The sequence below is a fragment of the Elephas maximus genome, chromosome 24 (assembly GCF_024166365.1).
Source record: "Elephas maximus indicus isolate mEleMax1 chromosome 24, mEleMax1 primary haplotype, whole genome shotgun sequence".
Lineage (NCBI taxonomy): Eukaryota > Metazoa > Chordata > Mammalia > Proboscidea > Elephantidae > Elephas > Elephas maximus.
The window spans coordinates 46,519,437-46,537,080 of NC_064842.1; the positions used below are offsets into that span (position 1 = coordinate 46,519,437).

The 17,644-nt window shown below is 39.9% G+C and overlaps 1 protein-coding gene across 1 annotated transcript in view; it reads left to right on the forward strand.

The window, feature by feature from the left end:
• LAMC1 (laminin subunit gamma 1) overlaps window positions 1-15,873 on the forward strand; it is a 128,603-nt gene extending 112,730 nt beyond the window's left edge. Inside the window, exons 20-28 of the mRNA XM_049868088.1 lie at window positions 160-239; window positions 1,859-1,996; window positions 2,539-2,683; window positions 3,836-3,985; window positions 4,525-4,639; window positions 5,795-5,994; window positions 7,472-7,630; window positions 10,732-10,831; window positions 12,780-15,873. Coding sequence (XP_049724045.1) covers window positions 160-239; window positions 1,859-1,996; window positions 2,539-2,683; window positions 3,836-3,985; window positions 4,525-4,639; window positions 5,795-5,994; window positions 7,472-7,630; window positions 10,732-10,831; window positions 12,780-13,036 — 1,344 coding nt within the window. The 3' untranslated portion in view covers window positions 13,037-15,873. The remainder of the gene's footprint in view (window positions 1-159; window positions 240-1,858; window positions 1,997-2,538; window positions 2,684-3,835; window positions 3,986-4,524; window positions 4,640-5,794; window positions 5,995-7,471; window positions 7,631-10,731; window positions 10,832-12,779) is intronic.
• Window positions 15,874-17,644: the final 1,771 nt, after the last annotated feature.

Sequence of the window (17,644 nt, forward strand, 5' to 3'; positions counted from 1 at the left end):
TCTCAAGCTTTGTTCCTTCTATGGCACTAGACAGTTTAGCCTGCCTTGATCCTTTACTGAAAATATATTTCTAATCGAGGATGCTGATATTAAGACCTTGTTATTAAATTTAAATAATTCAGCCTTTTGAGATAAGTGCTTTGTTTATCTCCTCTTCAGTCAGTCACTCAACCAGAGTCTACGGGCGACCCAAACAACATGACTCTTTTGGCAGAAGAGGCACGAAAGCTCGCTGAACGGTAACCTCCAGATCCTTGTTGAACCATTAAATTATAGTTCCCTTATGGTCCATACATGCTGTCCCATCCCCACAACCATGTTCCATTTGACCCCCTTTAGCAGAGCTGGGTTTCTTTCCTGAAATGTTTTCAGCCATGTATACTCTTCTCTTCCTTTTACTTTGAAATTGGAGTATGTACTCTGAGTATTAGAATACAATGGCTTAGAGGGAAATTATATTTGCATTTCTCAGAGGGAATCATAACATTTTAGATTTTTAACCTGAAAGCTTTAAAGTTGGTAGTTTTTTTGAAATCTCAGTAGGATTTAGTTTTAATTTTTTTGATGAAACTGTTGAATTTTTAAGAGTCTCAATAGAAAACATTTACTAACCCTTAGTACATTTGAAAACCAGCCAAAGAACACAGACTATTTCCATTACTGCCTTTTTTTTAAAAAAAGACTTTTTAAGTTAAGGTAATTTCTTTAGAAGATTTTAAATTGCATAGATATCAAGTTAAACAAATTAAAAAAAAAAATCGCAAGAACATAGGCTCCATGAGGGTAAGCATTTTTGTGTGTTTTATTCACTGCCGAAGCCCCAGTGCCGACAACAATGACTGACATATGGTAAATACAAAGTAAATATTTGTTGACTACATTGCAGAACAGTTTGAAGACCTTATTTATAGTTGTTAGTTACATTTGACGTAGAGATCATGGGTGCAGGGTACTTAAGTAAGCCTGGTGTTAGAATTTCAGCCTCCATGTCCAGATCAATTACTTTGGCTTCTTCCTTTAATATGAACTGTCTTTCTATTCTGTGTAAATGTGAATATGTAATCTCTATAATCTAGATCATAGAACATTCATGGTTTCATAGCTGGGCCTTCTTATTGAAAGAAGACAGCTGTAAACATGGAAAGCTCCCGAGAATATTAGGTTTTGGAGATAAATTCTGATATGCTTCATACAAGGATTATGCATGAAAATGTATCATACCAAAAGAGCAGTCACATATTGCAGTGGGACGGTGTAAAATGAAATTTCAGAGCTGAAAAAAACCTTAGAGGTGACCACAGCTGAAATGCACTGTTTGGCTGGAGCCCCATGGACATGGTCACGGCCCTTGGTGTTGAGTCACTTTTCCTGACCAGTAGTTAGGCTGCACGTGACAAGTGTGCTCGTGAGAAGCCTGAATAGTTGAGGCTGTTTTAAGACTATATAATAACTGAACTAGACTAGCAAATTGTTATTAATAAACATTAGTCCTGGGATTTGTGTTTTGATTAGATAAATGATTTCTTGTTAAGATACAGGTTTTATTTGTAAATTATTCTTAAATAGTTATTTTTAAAGGTAGTTTTCTGAAGAAATACAAACACTTGCCCCTATAAATTTTATACTATTATTTTTTGGGGGAAAGATCCTTTCCCAGCTTATAGAGTGCTATTCTTAAATCCATCCCCCCACTGAAATGATCACAAAATTCCAAATTAATGAGGGCTTCCAATACTCATGGAACTCTGCCCAAGTTAATGTCTGTATATGTAATAAAGTCTGCATTACCTGAATTCTACTTCTTCCCCTATCAGATGGTTCTCCTTCGTGGTTTATTGTTTTCTTTTATATTGTACAGCCATAAACAAGAAGCTGATAACATTGTACGAGTGGCGAAGACAGCCAGTGATACGTCCACTGAGGCATATAATCTGCTTTTGAAGACACTGGCAGGAGAAAATCAAACAGCATTTGAGATCGAAGATCTTAATAGGAAGTGAGTGTAATTTAAAAATGGCTTACAGCCTTTAAAATGTTTTTGTAAGTTAACACCAGTTCAATGAAAAAAGAAATGCTGGTGGATTCAGGGCATGCATTCATGCAGTACGATTTCTTTTGTTAATCGTGCTTGTCAAATGGGGGGGCAGTAATTGGAGCAGGGGATGGGGGGCCACAGAGCTTCTACTGGATTCAGTTACTGAAACTGCCAAGAATGGTAACAAGATTAGCCATGATATTTAAAATTCTGCATGAATGAAAAAGAAAAATATTATAAAGTAGAAGATGTACTTGAGGTACAAATATTTAAAGGGTGTCTGAAATAAGAAAAAAAAAAGCATATGGCAAATCAGGTTGTCAACAGACGAGATGAAATGAAACACAAATTTAAGCTGTTAGTATTAAATAGCATTTTAATGTGGTGTTTTGTGTGAGGTTTGGAAATGCTGTCATAGTGGTTTAAAGAAGATTGAATTTGATTAACATTAAGATGCTAACAGGAACAAAGTTACTCATGAAATCACATCTTTTGTTCTATAGATATGAACAAGCGAAGAACATTTCACAGGATCTAGAGAAGCAAGCTGCCCGAGTCCATGAGGAGGCCAAAAGGGCTGGTGATAAAGCTGTGGAGATCTATGCCAGTGTGACTCAGCTGACCCCTGTGGACTCAGAGGCACTGGAGGTATGGCGGAGACAGCCTGTGTGCACAGGGCTGTTGGTTGTCACTGCTGTCATTTATCCACAGCTCACACCACCAGCCCCCAGACACACACATAGACAGACACACACCTCAGTTTAGGTCAGAGGTGTTCTGACTGCCCTACAACTATCTTACCCTATCACCTCCATCTTCCAGCTGACTCACTGGGGAAGTTGAGTTCTGTTTTACATACAGTAGTATAACCTTGAGGTAAAGTATCCTGTCATTAGAAACATTAAAAACCAATGCGTTCTTTAGTCATATGAATAATTGCTTCTAATATAAAACCAAATTATAAGGTATTTAGATTTCTTAAAGCAGAGAATACCTGCCGCCTTCCTTCCAGCACTATCTGGTAGAGAACTAGAGAGAAATCAAAGAGGAGGGTTTAGATGAAAGGACTGGATCAGAATGCTTTGGGGCAGATAAAGTATATTGGGATTGGTAGGATTTTATTTCATATCTGCCTTCCTATCATGAGTCCTCATATCAGCCTCTATATAAATGTGTAATTTTCCTATTAATCTTGAAATTTACTCAGTTTCACTTAATATATCTGAGGTATTGACTGGATTTTACTATAAAGGTTTGGGTTTCTCCAGACATGTATGTCTGTATGAGTCTATATATATGAAATTTTAGAATAGACAAAACTAATCTGTGATGATAAAAACCAGAACAGCACCAGTGGTAGGGGTGGAAAGGCTGGGGTGGAGACGGACTGGAAAGGAGTACAAGGGAACTTTCTGGAGGGATGGAAAGATTCTGTGTCTTGACTGGGGTGTTCATTGCACAGGTGTATTCATCAAAACTCATCAAACTACATGTAAGAGCTGTGCATCTCACTGTGTGTAAATGAAAAATGAAAGTTGTTTTATTTTTTTTTAAAGGGTAGATAAAATCATGGCTGTTGCATAACAACGATTGTAAGGATGGCCCAGGACCGGGCAGTGTTTCGTTCTGTTGTGCATAGGGTTGCTATGGGTCGGAACTGACTTGACAGCACCTAACAACAACAACAACATTGCTGTTCTTTCAAAAATATCTATTGAGCGTTCAGTGTTACAGAGTTAAGGCCTTCTTTTCATCCCTTTGTTTTGTCTGAGATGTGGTGATCTTACTTTTCTGTCACAGAATGAAGCAAATAAAATAAAGAAAGAAGCTGAGGATTTGGACCGTCTGATTGACCAGAAGCTGAAAGATTATGAGGACCTCCGAGATGACATGAGAGGGAAGGAGCTTGAAGTAAAGAACCTTTTGGAGAAAGGAAAGATCGAACAGCAGGTTGGTTTGATTTGCAGGTTGCTTCATCTCTTGAGTCAGAATCAACTCGATGGCAATGGGTTTGGTTTTTTTTTGGTTTTCATATCTTGAGGCAAAACTGGGAACGATGCAAGAGTAAGCTGTGTCAGTAACGTCACCACATTTTCAGAGGCAGCAAACAGCAAAGCATTCGGGAGGTGTTGGCAGCGGGGGGGCTTCAGAGTGATGCCTGAGGTCTAACGTGTCGTATGACATCGAGGTCAGGGAGGTAGCTTAGAGCTGCCGGGTCTGTTGCCATCAAGTCGATTCCAACTTGTGGCGACCCCGTGTGTGTCAGAGTGGACCTCTGCTTTGTAGGGTTTTCGATGGCTGTGATCATTTTGAAGTTGATCTCCAGGCCTTCCTTCTGAAGTGCCTCTGGTTGGACTTAAATACCAGCCTTCCCTTTAGCCTTTGGCAACTGAGCATGTTAACTATTTGCATCACCCAGAGAGGCCCTGTTAGGATACAGACAGGATTTACTTTCGAGGGTGCATTATCTGATCTGCCATGTGTTGCAGACTGCCGATCAGCTCCTAGCCCGAGCTGATGCTGCCAAGGCTCTTGCTGAAGAAGCTGCTAAAAAGGGACGAAATACCTTACAAGAAGCCAACGATATCCTCAACAACCTGAAAGGTATGAAAAAATCAGGTAACAGCAGTAGATTTGTACACTTCCTCCACTGGGGCGGTTTCCTTTTTTTTTTAAGCTTTTATGATGAGAATCTTCAGACATACACAAAATTAAAGCCAATAATGTAGTAAAGCCCCATATACCTGTCATCCAGATTCAACAGTTAAGATTTTACTACACTTACTTCATCGCTCCCTAACACCCACTTTACTTTTCTTATCTAAAGAAAAATCCCAGCGCTCCTATCATTTTACTCCTGCATACTTCAGGGGTAAAGCTAAAAAAAAAAAACAGACAGACATTTTCTTATGTTAGAGTGTCTCGTGTAAACAGGATAAAATGCCCATTTGACTGACTTGTGTTACCTTTAATTTTCCCTGTCAGTGGCATCTAATTCTTTGTTTTTCTTTGTCCACAATAGAAATGTTCCCAGTTGACTGAGTGGTCCTAGATTGTGCTCTGATAAAATGCCATAGGTTCAGTAAATAGGGAAGCTATATTGGAGCCCAGGTGGCACAATGGTTAAGAGCTACAGCTGCTAAGCAAAAGGTCAGCAGTTCAAATCCACCAGCCCCTCCTTGGAAACACTATAGGGCAGTTCTGCTCTGTCCTATGGGGTTGCTATGAGTCAGAATTGACTCGACGGCAACAGGTTTTTTTTTTTTAAATAGGGTAGTGGTTAAAAGTGTGGGCTCTGGTATTAGCAGGCTTGGGCTTGAATTCCTGTTATGCCTTTTATTTACTGTGAATCCTTGGGCAAATTAACCTTTTTAATTCTCAGTTTTCTCATATATAAAAATGATACAATTCCTGCATCCCAGAGACGTAAAGCTCTTAACACAGTACCTGACACATAGTAAACACTGAATAAACTGCAGCTCTTAGTACTCGCTGATGTGGTATTGATGGTGTACTCAGTGCTCTGCCTTAAAACCACTCAGGTGAGAATTCGCTTTCCAAAACCAGATGCACACTCAGATGACGACTGCTGGAAAATCTTCTGAGTAGAGACGTGTACTTTGCTTTTCTAAAATTTAAGTCCGTCGTTTCTTATTTTGTTTTCTGACTTACATGTTCATAAAATAAAATCTAGTTGCATCTCCCTGCCTTTTTGCTTGTTGAGAGTTCAGTTCAAATGCACGCTTTAACTCATTTTAGATTTCGATAGACGAGTGAACGATAACAAGACTGCCGCAGAGGATGCACTGAGGAAGATTCCGGCCATCAACCAGACGATCAGTGAAGCCAGTGAGAAGACGCGGGAAGCACAGCTGGCTCTAGGCAACGCGGCTGCGGATGCTACGGAAGCTAAGAACAAGGCCCACGAGGCGGAGAAAATCGCCAGTGCCGTCAAAAAGGTGTCTCCTTGCTTCCCTCTTCTCCAGAAACCCAGTCTTTGCTCATAGTTTTCTAGTCATTTTCTGGTTTCTTTCCGGACCTCAAAAACATCTTGCAATTTTTTTTTACTTGACTCTATTAAACCACCTTTGTAGTCTTAGTTAGCTACCGCTGCAGTAACACAAATACCACAAGTGGTGGGTGGCTTTAAAGTACAGAAATCTATTTTCTCACAGTTCTGAAGGCTAAAAGGCCAAATCACCGTCTGGGCTGTGTCGATTCCTTTCTTGTCAGTAGCCCTGGGTGTTCTTGGTGATTCTCGAATGGCATCTCTTTTCCCCAGTACGTGCCCATGTCTGTCTCATCTGCCCTTTTTATAACTCAGAAGTGGTTAGGTTTAAGTTGCCCCCTACACTGATAGGGCTTCATTAACATAACAAAGAAAAACCCTGTTTCCAAGCAGGATTACACCCACAGGTATAGGGGTTAGGATTGCAACACATATTTTTAGGGGACACAGTTCAGTCCATAACACTTGGCATTTATTTTTTACTAGGCATTAGAGTAGATGCATTGATTGAGGGAGAAAGGGTCCTTTAAAATTTCTACAACTTCTCAGTGGTAGAGTCTGCATGTGAGGAGGGGACTGGCTTTGGGGGTATAGAGCCTCTTCCCCCCGAAAAAAAAGCTTTGTCAGACTCTAAATAAACACAGTCCTTTGACATGGACAGTTGACATTTTTGTCAGTCTTATGTGAGTGCTACGTCAACCTAACCTTCAAGCTCCTCTTTCAAGTATAGTATTGTCATGGCTTAGCCCCTCCTATACAGAATTTCTGTAGCTGCCACTACTGAGATTTTTTATACTCATCTCTATCAATTTCTTTAGGCTAACTTTTTGGAGGTCAATCTTTGTTTCAGTGAAAGGAGTAAAGAGAAAGATTGGAAGTGATTCTAAAATTATGTCTTTGAGAATCACACAGTTTTTAGTTTCTTTAGAACACTTGGCTCTTGGCTTTATTATATTCATAAAACACTCATATTTCAGGATTAGGATCTTTTTGTGCATTATGATGAACTGCTGAGAAGAAGCAGACTAGCTTTGGGTTTAACATTTCTCCAAGTGGAAGAGCCTAATCTATATGATGTGGTAGAAAGTATACCACATTTAAATGTTTATCATTTACTAGCTGTGTGAACTCAACTAAAAATGGCAATAATAAAACAGATAGTTTTAAGGATTAAATAAGGGAATACAAATGAAAAAGTACTTTATAAAATGTAAAATGCTATTACGTTAGGTGGTGATATTTTTATTACTGTTCTTCGTAATGCAAATAAGTAGTAACATCAAGATACTATAGTGTAAATTCTGGATTCTTTCCCCTGGGATTGCACTTTTGAACTATTTTACAAGTTATAAAAGAGTGGGAGCATACTTTAGAGAAACACAAGTTTTGTTTTTTCCCCGTTAGTAATTGGGTTCTTTTATGCCTAGAACGCCACCAGTGCCAAAGCAGCAGCAGAAAGGACTTTTGCAGAGGTTACAGATCTGGATAGAGAGGTGAGCGATATGCTGAAACAACTGCAGGAAGCCGAAGAGGAGCTGAAGGCCAAACAAGGCGACGCTGACCAGGATATGATGATGGCAGGGATGGTAAGAGGCTTTGGCATATTTGTTGATAAGGCGGAAAGTGAAGGGTGTTTATTAATAACAATCCCCAACTTGTTGAGAAGATTCTTTTTCATATTGACTTCCACTTTTCATTGCATTTTCTGGTCAAGAATCAGGTTAGTGACTTACATAGAAGACAAAGAATTTGGATTTTCTGCCAGGTATTTCTGTTGCACAATTGTCCTGTCCCAAAGCTACTCTAAGTTAAAAGCAAAATGTCGTACACATTTGAGGTTTTAGGACATTAAAAAAATTTTTTTTTTAATATTTTTGAATGGGTAATTCATAAAAGGCATGAACTTTAAAAAGTACGAAAGGGAATACAATGGAGTTAATTTTCTTCCTACTCTTGTTCTCCCAGCAACTTGTCCCTAGAGGTAAAGGCCAGTTTCTCGTGTATAAGGACATTTTTAAGATGACGGTCATCACCGCTGCCACGACCACCACAATATACCATCCCTACATCCAATTTTCCATTTTTCACCTTTTGTGATGACATATATACATACCATTTATAACAAAATTGACTTGTGAATACACAGTCCCAGAAAGAACTAGGGTCCATTTTTCTGTTTTATGCTCTATTTTGGAGCCTTGGTTAAGAGCTCGGCTGCTAACCAAAGGGTTGGCAGTTCAAATCTACCAGCTGCCCCTTGGAAACATTATGGGGGAGTTCTACTCTGCCCTATAGGATCGCGAATGAGTTGGAATTGGCTTGGTGATAATGAGCTTGAGCTTGCTCTGTTTTGCTTTTGAAAGACTTCAGTGGAGCCATGGTGGGAATATGCCTTCCTAATTCAGTGTTACCAATCACAGTAATGATATACGAGAATTTAATTTAACACTTTTAGTGCAAGGAACTGTTTTGCTGCTGCTGCTGCTAAAAGACAGCACCCTTCACTATGGGTCATTTTTGCCTTGGGATGGAAAAGAGAAATATTAGTTAGGCTTGTTAATCTAGATAAAGAAGACTGTAAAACAAAACAAAACTGGTGGCCGTTGAGCCGACGCTGACTCATGGTGATTCCATGTGTGTCAGAGTAGAGCTGTGCTCCGTAGGGTTTCCAATGGCTGATTTTTTGGAAGATTGCCAGGCCTTTCTTCTGAGGTTCCCCTGGGTCAACTTGAACTACCAGCCTTTCTGTTAGCAGCCAAGCATGTTAACTGTTTACACTACCCACAGACTTAAAAAGAAGACTCTAGGAAAGTCATAACAGGAAGCATCCCTCTACAAACACCTTATTTTATATGTGCTTTTTTGGTTGGTTTGTTTGGACTGTCCTAATATTCTGTGGTAAGGTTTGACTCAAGTGGAAATTCCCATATAGTTAAAAAAAATTATTTCTCGTATATGCTTAAGATCTATGGATTTATTTTTTAATGTGGTTGGAATAGCATTAGAATTGGAGCCTATCAAAAGAAAGGAAATGTCCTTTATGAGCTTCAGAAAAGGGCATGGATTTAGTTCAAAGGATAGTTAGAAGATATATCTCTTTCACTTTTGGTAAATAAATTCTAAGGAACACAAAACACCCTTACATATATGATCCCATTTGTATTTATGTCAAACCTGAAAGGTCAGCATTAGACTAATGTTGAGTCTGTAACTTTTTTTTTTTGTAACCAAAAGAGCGAAGGCATGAAGGTTGTTCCAGAGAGAGGAGGCCGAAGCCGACAGGCTAAACGCAGTCATACTGTTCTTTGCAGACCATAGCAAAGTCCTTTCTCCCTCTCCTACTAAAAAAAAATACCAAAAACCAAACCTGTTGCTGTCGAGTCGATTCCGACTCATAGTGGCCCTATAGGACAAGTAGAACTGCCCCATTGAGTTTCCAAGGAGCGCCTGGTGAATTCGAACTGCTGAACTTTTGGTTAGCAGTCATAGCTCTTAACCACTATGCCACCAGGGTTCGTGAAGAATTTTTTCCTTGCTTTCTTTTTCTTGTTTTAATTTTCACATTGTTTTGATCCAAAAAATTTGCATTTTCTGGACCCAAAAAGTAGGAAGGACGATTATGTAGTGTAGGGAGCTCAAAACCACTCATTTATATCCTGAATAGATTTATTTGTGTGAGCATTTGTTTTCTGATATTTGGACACTTCCTCTTCCATTACAGTTTCCTGTGACTCATGCCCAGTGTATTTGTTCAGGTTTCATGGAATTTTCCCAAATATATTTTTACCTTTGGTTGATTTTTAAAATGTAAATTGTATTGCCCCAATAAATGAATGTGTGCGTGTGTGTATTGGTAGGGGGCAGGGGAGTTTACAGAAAGGCCTCACTTGGTTATGAAAATTTTTTGAGGCAAGGACATTTCTAATAAGTCCCTAAGAGTGCCCTGAAGGACATATTTTGGTTCCAAAACTTACTATGTTCATTAAAAATAAACTTCTTATTGCTGAGGGACTTTATCAATACACCCCATGTATTCTTGATTTTTTTTTTAATGAGGAAATAGTGTTGGTCTCTGAAATACAAATACATGAGAGTAGACGTTGTTGTTTTCAACTATTGTTGAGTAAGCCCCCGACTCATGACGACTCTATGCACAAAAGAACCAAACGCTGCCCAGCCTTATGCCATCTCCATGATCAGTTGTGGATCAGACCGTTTTGATCCACACAGGTTTCGCTGGCTGATTTTCAGAAGTAGATCGCTAGGCCTTTCTTCCTAGTCCATGTTAGTCTGGAAACTCTGCTGAAGCCTATTCAGCATCCTAGCAGCATGCAGGCCTCCACTGACAGATGGGTGGTGCTGCGCCTGAGTTGCTGTGGCCAGGAATCAAACCCAGTTCTTCTGCGCGGAAGGTGAGAGTTCTACCGTGGAACCATCAATACCGCATGAGTGGAGGCATACTGACTGCCTGTTCATTACTACTACATGACTTAGAAATAATGACATCCTCAACATGAAGATGGGGTACTCCCGGCCCCCCCGCCCCCAAGAGAGTGTAGTTTCATGACTTGGGAGATGGGAAAGTGTTGGGAAATTAAATTTGTTGGCTTCCTGGGGAAAATGTTTAAAGAAGATGAACACATGTAGTCATGGCTATTTGTATCATTTACCCGTTTTCCCTCTACAGGCTTCACAGGCTGCTCAGGAAGCGGAAATCAATGCCAGAAAGGCCAAGAACTCCATCACCAGCCTTCTCACCATTATTAATGAACTCTTGGAGCAGCTGGGTAGGTAGCCACAGAGTCATTTCAGTTAGTCCCTATACTATTTGCATTATCTGCTAGAGTTGACTCAAATGCAGATATCATAAGTTTACCTGACTCCCTACTCAAGTAGTCCATTAAATTATTAATGTTTATGTTTGTTTTAGCTCTTGCTTGTTTAAAAATGCGTTATAAGTATGTGTCTTCCATGTTGGAGCCATTGTCGAGAGAAGCTTGCTTTATTACAAAGTTGATACATTCATCCACTTTAGAGTATGAACTGAATCATGACTTTAAAAAAAAAAAAAAGGTTGTATTAATTCAACATGTACTTAGTAGGTGCCTTGGTGGACTCCACCCTAATAGAATGCTGTGATCCAGAGACTTACTTTGCGTGTTTTTAAGGTCTGCTGCCAGCTGGGATGGCTCATTTATGGTCATCATTCATGCTGCCGTGGAACAGTGATTTTTTTTTTTTTTTTTTTAAGTTCATTCTGCTGGCTGAGTGCCTTTAAGGGATTTAGGGTGAAGGGTTTCCATAATAAAATAAAAAACCACTTTAAACTGGTCATGATTTCTCTCCCTGGAATCCCTTTCCTTTCCTAACTAGAGGGTAATGTAATGAGACAGAAACCTTTTATGCAGAAAGAGAAGGGAAAGAATTGAATTTTCAAGGAAATACAAGTATGCTGAAGCCTTCTTGTAATCCAGTTTGATGGGCAGCGGGCTTCATTATTGAACAGTTGTACTTTTGTCACCAGACTTCACTATGAGGTGCTAGTAGTCTAAACAGGACAGCTTTGTAGCAAGACATTTTATTTAATTTGCTAGCCTTTGAAGTATGGTTAGTGTTTTGTTTCGTGGGTTTTTTTTTTTTTTTTTTGGCGAGGGGAGGAATTTTATTTAACTGTCTCAAATGTTAAGAATAAGTTAGGTACCAGCAGAGTGATTTAAAGTGAAAGTAAACTAGAAGAGGTCAGGTTTTTTTTGTGGCAGAAAGAGCTGAATTTTGAAGTTAGTCAGACTTGGGCTAGAATCCTTGCTTTGTTCCTTATTAGCTGTGTAAACTTAGACAAATTAGTTAACATCTGCGAATCACTGATACAAAATGGCCTTGTGAGAATTAAATCAAGTACGTTATTATGAAGTGTTGTTCATCGTGCAGCTGTCTGTTTTCATTTATTATAGAGGCAGTTCCTTTGAAAAGAACTTTTTTTTTTTTGCCAATTTTAAAGTGAAACTGTGTTGAAATTATTTCTGCATTTAAACCTTGACCATTTTTTCCGTGGGAGGGTTCCTACTCAAAACCAAAACCAAGCCCATTGCCATCGAGTCATTTCCAACTCCTAGCCACCCTATAGGACAGAGTAGAATAGCCCCACAGGGTTTCCAAGGAGTGGCTGGTGAATTCGAATTGCTGACCTTTTAGTTAGCCGCTGAGCTCTTAACCACTGTGCGGCCAGGGCCCTTGTGAGGGCTCCTATTATTGTCTAACTCCAGAAAGTTGGAAGTGACCCCTAAAACCAATCCATCTGCCCCGGAAGATGGCTTAAGGTTCTGTCTTACAGATTTCGTAGTCCTCCTAGATGGCAGTAAAATGACATGCAGATTTTATATATAAACATGAAAAAGCTATATTAAATGTTACCAAATGAACTTCAGAACCACAAAGTGAGCCTTAAAGTCTAGAACATGGTAGTTCACAAAAATTCTTTCTTACAGAAAGAAAAATATTCCTCCCAATGTTCATTACGTGTTCTGAGCCATCCCTACCGGGTTAGGCCAGCGTTTCTACTTGGTTTACATTGTCTGTGCCCTTGGTACGACATCAGTGCGTGTTCGCAGTGCTGCCCTTGCGTAGTTGCAGCTGCTGGCCTTCGTTATGGAAAGGCTAGTGGAGGTACCTGTGGAGTGATGTTATCATTCTTACTGAAGGCGTCTGTTCTCTTCTGTGTGCCTTCTGACTCTACAGGGCAGCTGGACACTGTGGACCTGAACAAGCTAAATGAGATTGAAGGCACCTTAAATAAAGCCAAAGATGAAATGAAGTCCAGCGATCTAGACAGGAAAGTGTCTGACCTGGAGAATGAAGCCAAGAAGCAGGAGGCTGCCATCATGGACTACAACAGAGATATTGAGGAGATAATGAAGGACATTCACAACCTGGAAGACATCAAGAAGACCTTACCATCTGGCTGCTTCAACACTCCGTCCATTGAGAAGCCCTAGCGTTTTGCTTCAAGAGCTGGAAGGCAGCACCCCCCTTGACAGGGGAGCAGTTGTGAGGCCACAGAGTGCCTTAACACAAAGATTACATTTGTTCAGACCCCCACTTCTCTGCGACTCTCCCATCACTGTCCTTTTGAACTAGGAAAAGTCACAAAGTTTAAGGAGAAGCAAATTAAACATCCTCAATTGGGAACAAAGGGTTTTCTCTAGTAAAGTCTCTCGTCCACCAAAATCCTTCCCTTACCCACACTTTCCCTTCTGATATGCGTACAGATGTGGCACCCTGCATTACTCTACAGTGGTGTAAACACATCCCGTGAACCATTGTATGCCAGGGCAGAGCAAGTAGCTCTCCTCTCTCTCGTTGACACCAGCAGAACCTCCGCAGTCTCAGTACTCTTGTCTCTATGAAGGAAAAGCTAGGCTACTAATAGTAGCATTGTGCTGGCCAGTATATCCAGTTGATAGAGAAAGAAAACACATCTGCCTCTCCTCCTGTCAAAGCAAAAGGAAATAACCATCCTGTGCCAAAGGTGTTTGATAGTAAGAATATCGGTAGCCATCTATCAGTTGTTTTAGCTGTTCCGAGTGCAGGACGCTGAGCCATCCACGAGTAAGGATGCAGTTGTTCATGACAGTCTGTAGGAAAACATGAGACGACAGAAGTAGCCTGAAGATTTTCTTGTATGTTAATAATTGAGTAGGAAGATAAACTTTTTTCAGATCTTTGGGCAGCTGATAACTTAAATCTGGACGAGCAGCTTACACTCACCAATAAACCAATAGACATCTTTTTATATTCCTGTAAATGGAATTTAAAGAGAAGAAATAGGGATATGATAACCACTAAAGCCTTTTTCAAAATCAAACTAATTCTTAGAGCTTTTTTTAGTATGTTAGTCTTGGAGCTAGTGTTAAGTTATCTGCCAGAGAACAGTTGGTCCCTAAGGTCTTGACAAAACAAAATAAAACACAGATGGCCTTGTCCTAGCCTCTTCCTGCAGAGGGAAAAAATTGAGGTCTAACTTGTATTGTCAAGATCCCATATATCCATTTTTCTTCTATTGTAGAGAGATGACACATTGGGCCCTTAGCCCTGTTCTTCATTTAAGGTTCCCATCTTCTAGAATCCCATCAGAACACATTGTTGTTCATGAAATCCTGGTGGTAAATCATTTGCACTGAGTATTTCACACAGCTGCCAACACCTATCTAGTTCCTGCACCTTAAGATTTTAACCCACTCTAAACCTCTCTCAGTGTAGACGGAAGACCCTTCATTGGAGTTTCCTAGTGGGCTTCTCAACTTTTGATCCTCGGCTCTGTGGTTTTCTTCTAAGATCACAGCGTGACAATTCCCTGCCACACATCCCCTTCCTCCTCCCAGCCGCCTTTGAGATTCACGTATAGCCTTTAACACTATGCAACTTTGTACTTGTGCGTAGCGGGGGAAAGAAACTATTATCTGACACACTGGTGCTATTAATTATTTCAAATTTATATTTTTGTGTGAAATTTTGTTTTTGTTTTATCATGATCATAGAGTAAGGAATTTATGTAAATATACTTGGTCCTATTTCTAGAATGGCATTGTCCACTTCTTTGCTCCATTTTTCCTCTTCACTGGTGGAACCCACCTCTATCCCTCCTTTCCTTCCATCTAGAATTCTTTGGATTGTACTTGTTCCCCAGTACTTCACTCTTCGCCTTGTGTTTGCAAGACCTCCATTCTCTAATACTAATATCAACCTGCTTTCCTCCACATACAGCCACTATAAAGAGGTACCTCAGACTCTCTTCCATTGTAAATCTGGTGATCCCAAACTGCAGCATGAAATATTGTCCTCAAGGCCTGTTCTAGAGCAGGAAGGCCGTTCTGACTGGATATGGCAAACTTAGGAAATTTTGCTGAGGAGGATCTTAGATACCATTGTGGTTCTAGCTAGGAATGAGCTAGAAATGCCCTTTCTGGAAATTGTTTGAGGCTGATTGGATCAGTTTTATAAGTGTGCATAATCACTGAGCATTTGTAGGGCATTGGGGACAGTGCTACAGATGGGCAGACTGGGGGAAATCGTGTAACTTCGTTCTTGAGTAACCCTTGTCCCTTTTCCATTTCACTGGGGCATGCCAGAGTTTACCAAAAATGTTCTGACTTGGCATAGCCCTAGCTTCGACTGTCTTACTTCTCTCAGGCCTGTTACACTACCACAGGAGGCATGGGTTTTTTGCCAAGTCTTCACATCAGTGTTTTCCTGGCTAGTTCCTTTTGTCAAGTGGCCACATCCTAATGTGTACATTTGGGTCAAGATTGCAGGAAAAGGACCGAAGACAGACTGCCAAGGTAGTTTTCCATCCAACCTACGAGTCACGTTCACTCCAGCAAGTCTTGGACCACTGTGTTTTGTTTTTTAGTTTTTTTCTTTTTGCTTTACTCTTCCATTTGTATGGTATATTTTTAAACAGAATTTTATTTTTAAAATAAAAGTTCTTTGTAAGATGATACCTTAATTACACTCCTGCAATATAGCCGTTATTTTATTGTATAGTTCCAGTTATCTGTATTTTATGTAATAAAACGGACAGGATGGCTGCTGCAGAATGCTGGGTGTCACAGGGAACGTACACTGCTCCTTTCCCTGGACTTTTTCCGTTTAATCCCAACCGTGGCCCTTTTACATGTGCCTTTACTTCAGCTGTTGCCTTAATCTTTACAGTCTTGCTTCCCAGGGTGGTGAATAAAATGCAACACTTGGCATTTTTTATGTTAAAAAAAAAAAACAGTATTTTATTTATAATAAAATCTGAATATTTGTAACCCTTTACATATGTGGTGTTCACTGAGTGTGGTACTGGGAGCATAAGACGTTTTAAAAGGTATGTTGAAAGGGAAGCTGCTCATAACACCTGCTTTGGGTTACTCGTTTTCTTAAGAACAATGGAGTCCGTTTTTTCTTTAATCTTTCACAGACTGAGATACATTGATGTAGTTCATAAGTTGGCAAACTTTGTCTATAAAGAGCTGTACATCTTATCAACTATCTTGTTATCTGACGTTTTGCATTTATGATAATAGTGAAAAAACTACTGTCCAACTATTTTGTGCATAATAATGACATACACCTGGCAGTAATGAATGCCAAAGTTTGAGGTGAGAGTAACTCTGGCTGTGATGGTTAAGGTTAGGTGTCAACTTGGCTAGGCCATGATTCTCAGTGGTTTCGCAATTATGTAATGATGTAATTCGGCATTTGTGTAATGATGTAGTCATCCTCCATTTTTGTGATCTGATGTGGTCATCCTCCATTTTTGCATAATGCAGATTTTTGCATAATGACCTGGTCTTTGGAACCTAACCGTCTCAAGAAATGGGTGTATAGTAAATATTTTAGTTTTCACAGGCTGTACATTCTCTGTCACAGCTTCACAGCTCTACAGCTGTAGCACAAAAGCAGCCATAAACAATATATAAATGAATGGGTATGGCTGTGTTCGAATAAAACTTTATAAAAACAGGTTGTGGGCTGAAAGCCATAGTTTGCAACATGCCTGGTATAGTTTTAATACTTGATTAATAACTACTGAAAACTATGTTTAAATTATTTGGGCTTCCTAAATTAGCAGGTGCATTTAAAATTTAGTTGCCTTCCCATCTTTTAAAGAGTATATATATGCACATGTCTTTAGCTAAAGGTAGTTCATGTTTCTTCAAATGATGAGAAACACACTCAAACATATTCTGGAATGAAAAGAAAAAGTAAAGAATGTGCTCGTCTAGCAGGTCTGAAGTAGCTAATGTACCTCATCCCATCTGGAGGGTTGACCCAACTGAAGTACCATGGACTTGATACCAAACAAGGAATTTTGGCACTACAGAGACAGCAGGAAGGCCCTGAGCCTCCGAAGGCCTCCCCCTTACTCTTTGGTCTTCCCTTTGTAGCCCTGGGTCCCTATGGATTCAATGCCACCTTCCCAGTCTTACACATCGTTATAACTATGACATCTCTGAGAACAATCTGGACTCTTCTCATTAAACTTCCGAGAGCTTTAGAGGCAACGACCAGTACCAGAGGAGTATCTGAGTGGCACAAACAGTTAAGCACTCAACTACTAGCCGAAAGGTTGGCAGTTCAAACCCACCCAGAGGGTTCTCAAAAGACAGGCCTGGAGGTCTGCTTCTAAAAGGTCACAACCTTGAAAACCCTGTGGAGCAGTTCTACTCTGTACACGTGGGGTTGCTATGAGTTGAAATTGACTCCTCAGCACCCAACAACAACCACCAGTTTCCATGGGGTCAATCTGAAACCATGTTCTCTAGGGACTCCAGTTACTAGCTTTCTTATATACCTTGTTCTTTACCTTCAATCTTTTCCTGACTTTGTAGGTAATTCAGAGGTAAATACGTCTCCTTCATAGTTAGTATGTCAGAGTGATTTGATGCTAGTTTTAAAGCTTCTGTTTCATTTTAGGGGTCAGCAGTTTTTTTGTTTTTTTTTTTTTACCAGCATAATCTGATTCAAAATACCCCAATGGGATTACTCCTTAAACATTCTAGCCCCTTCATAAATCTGAACCCACCAGCCCCACATACCAGGAAACTCAAAATGGA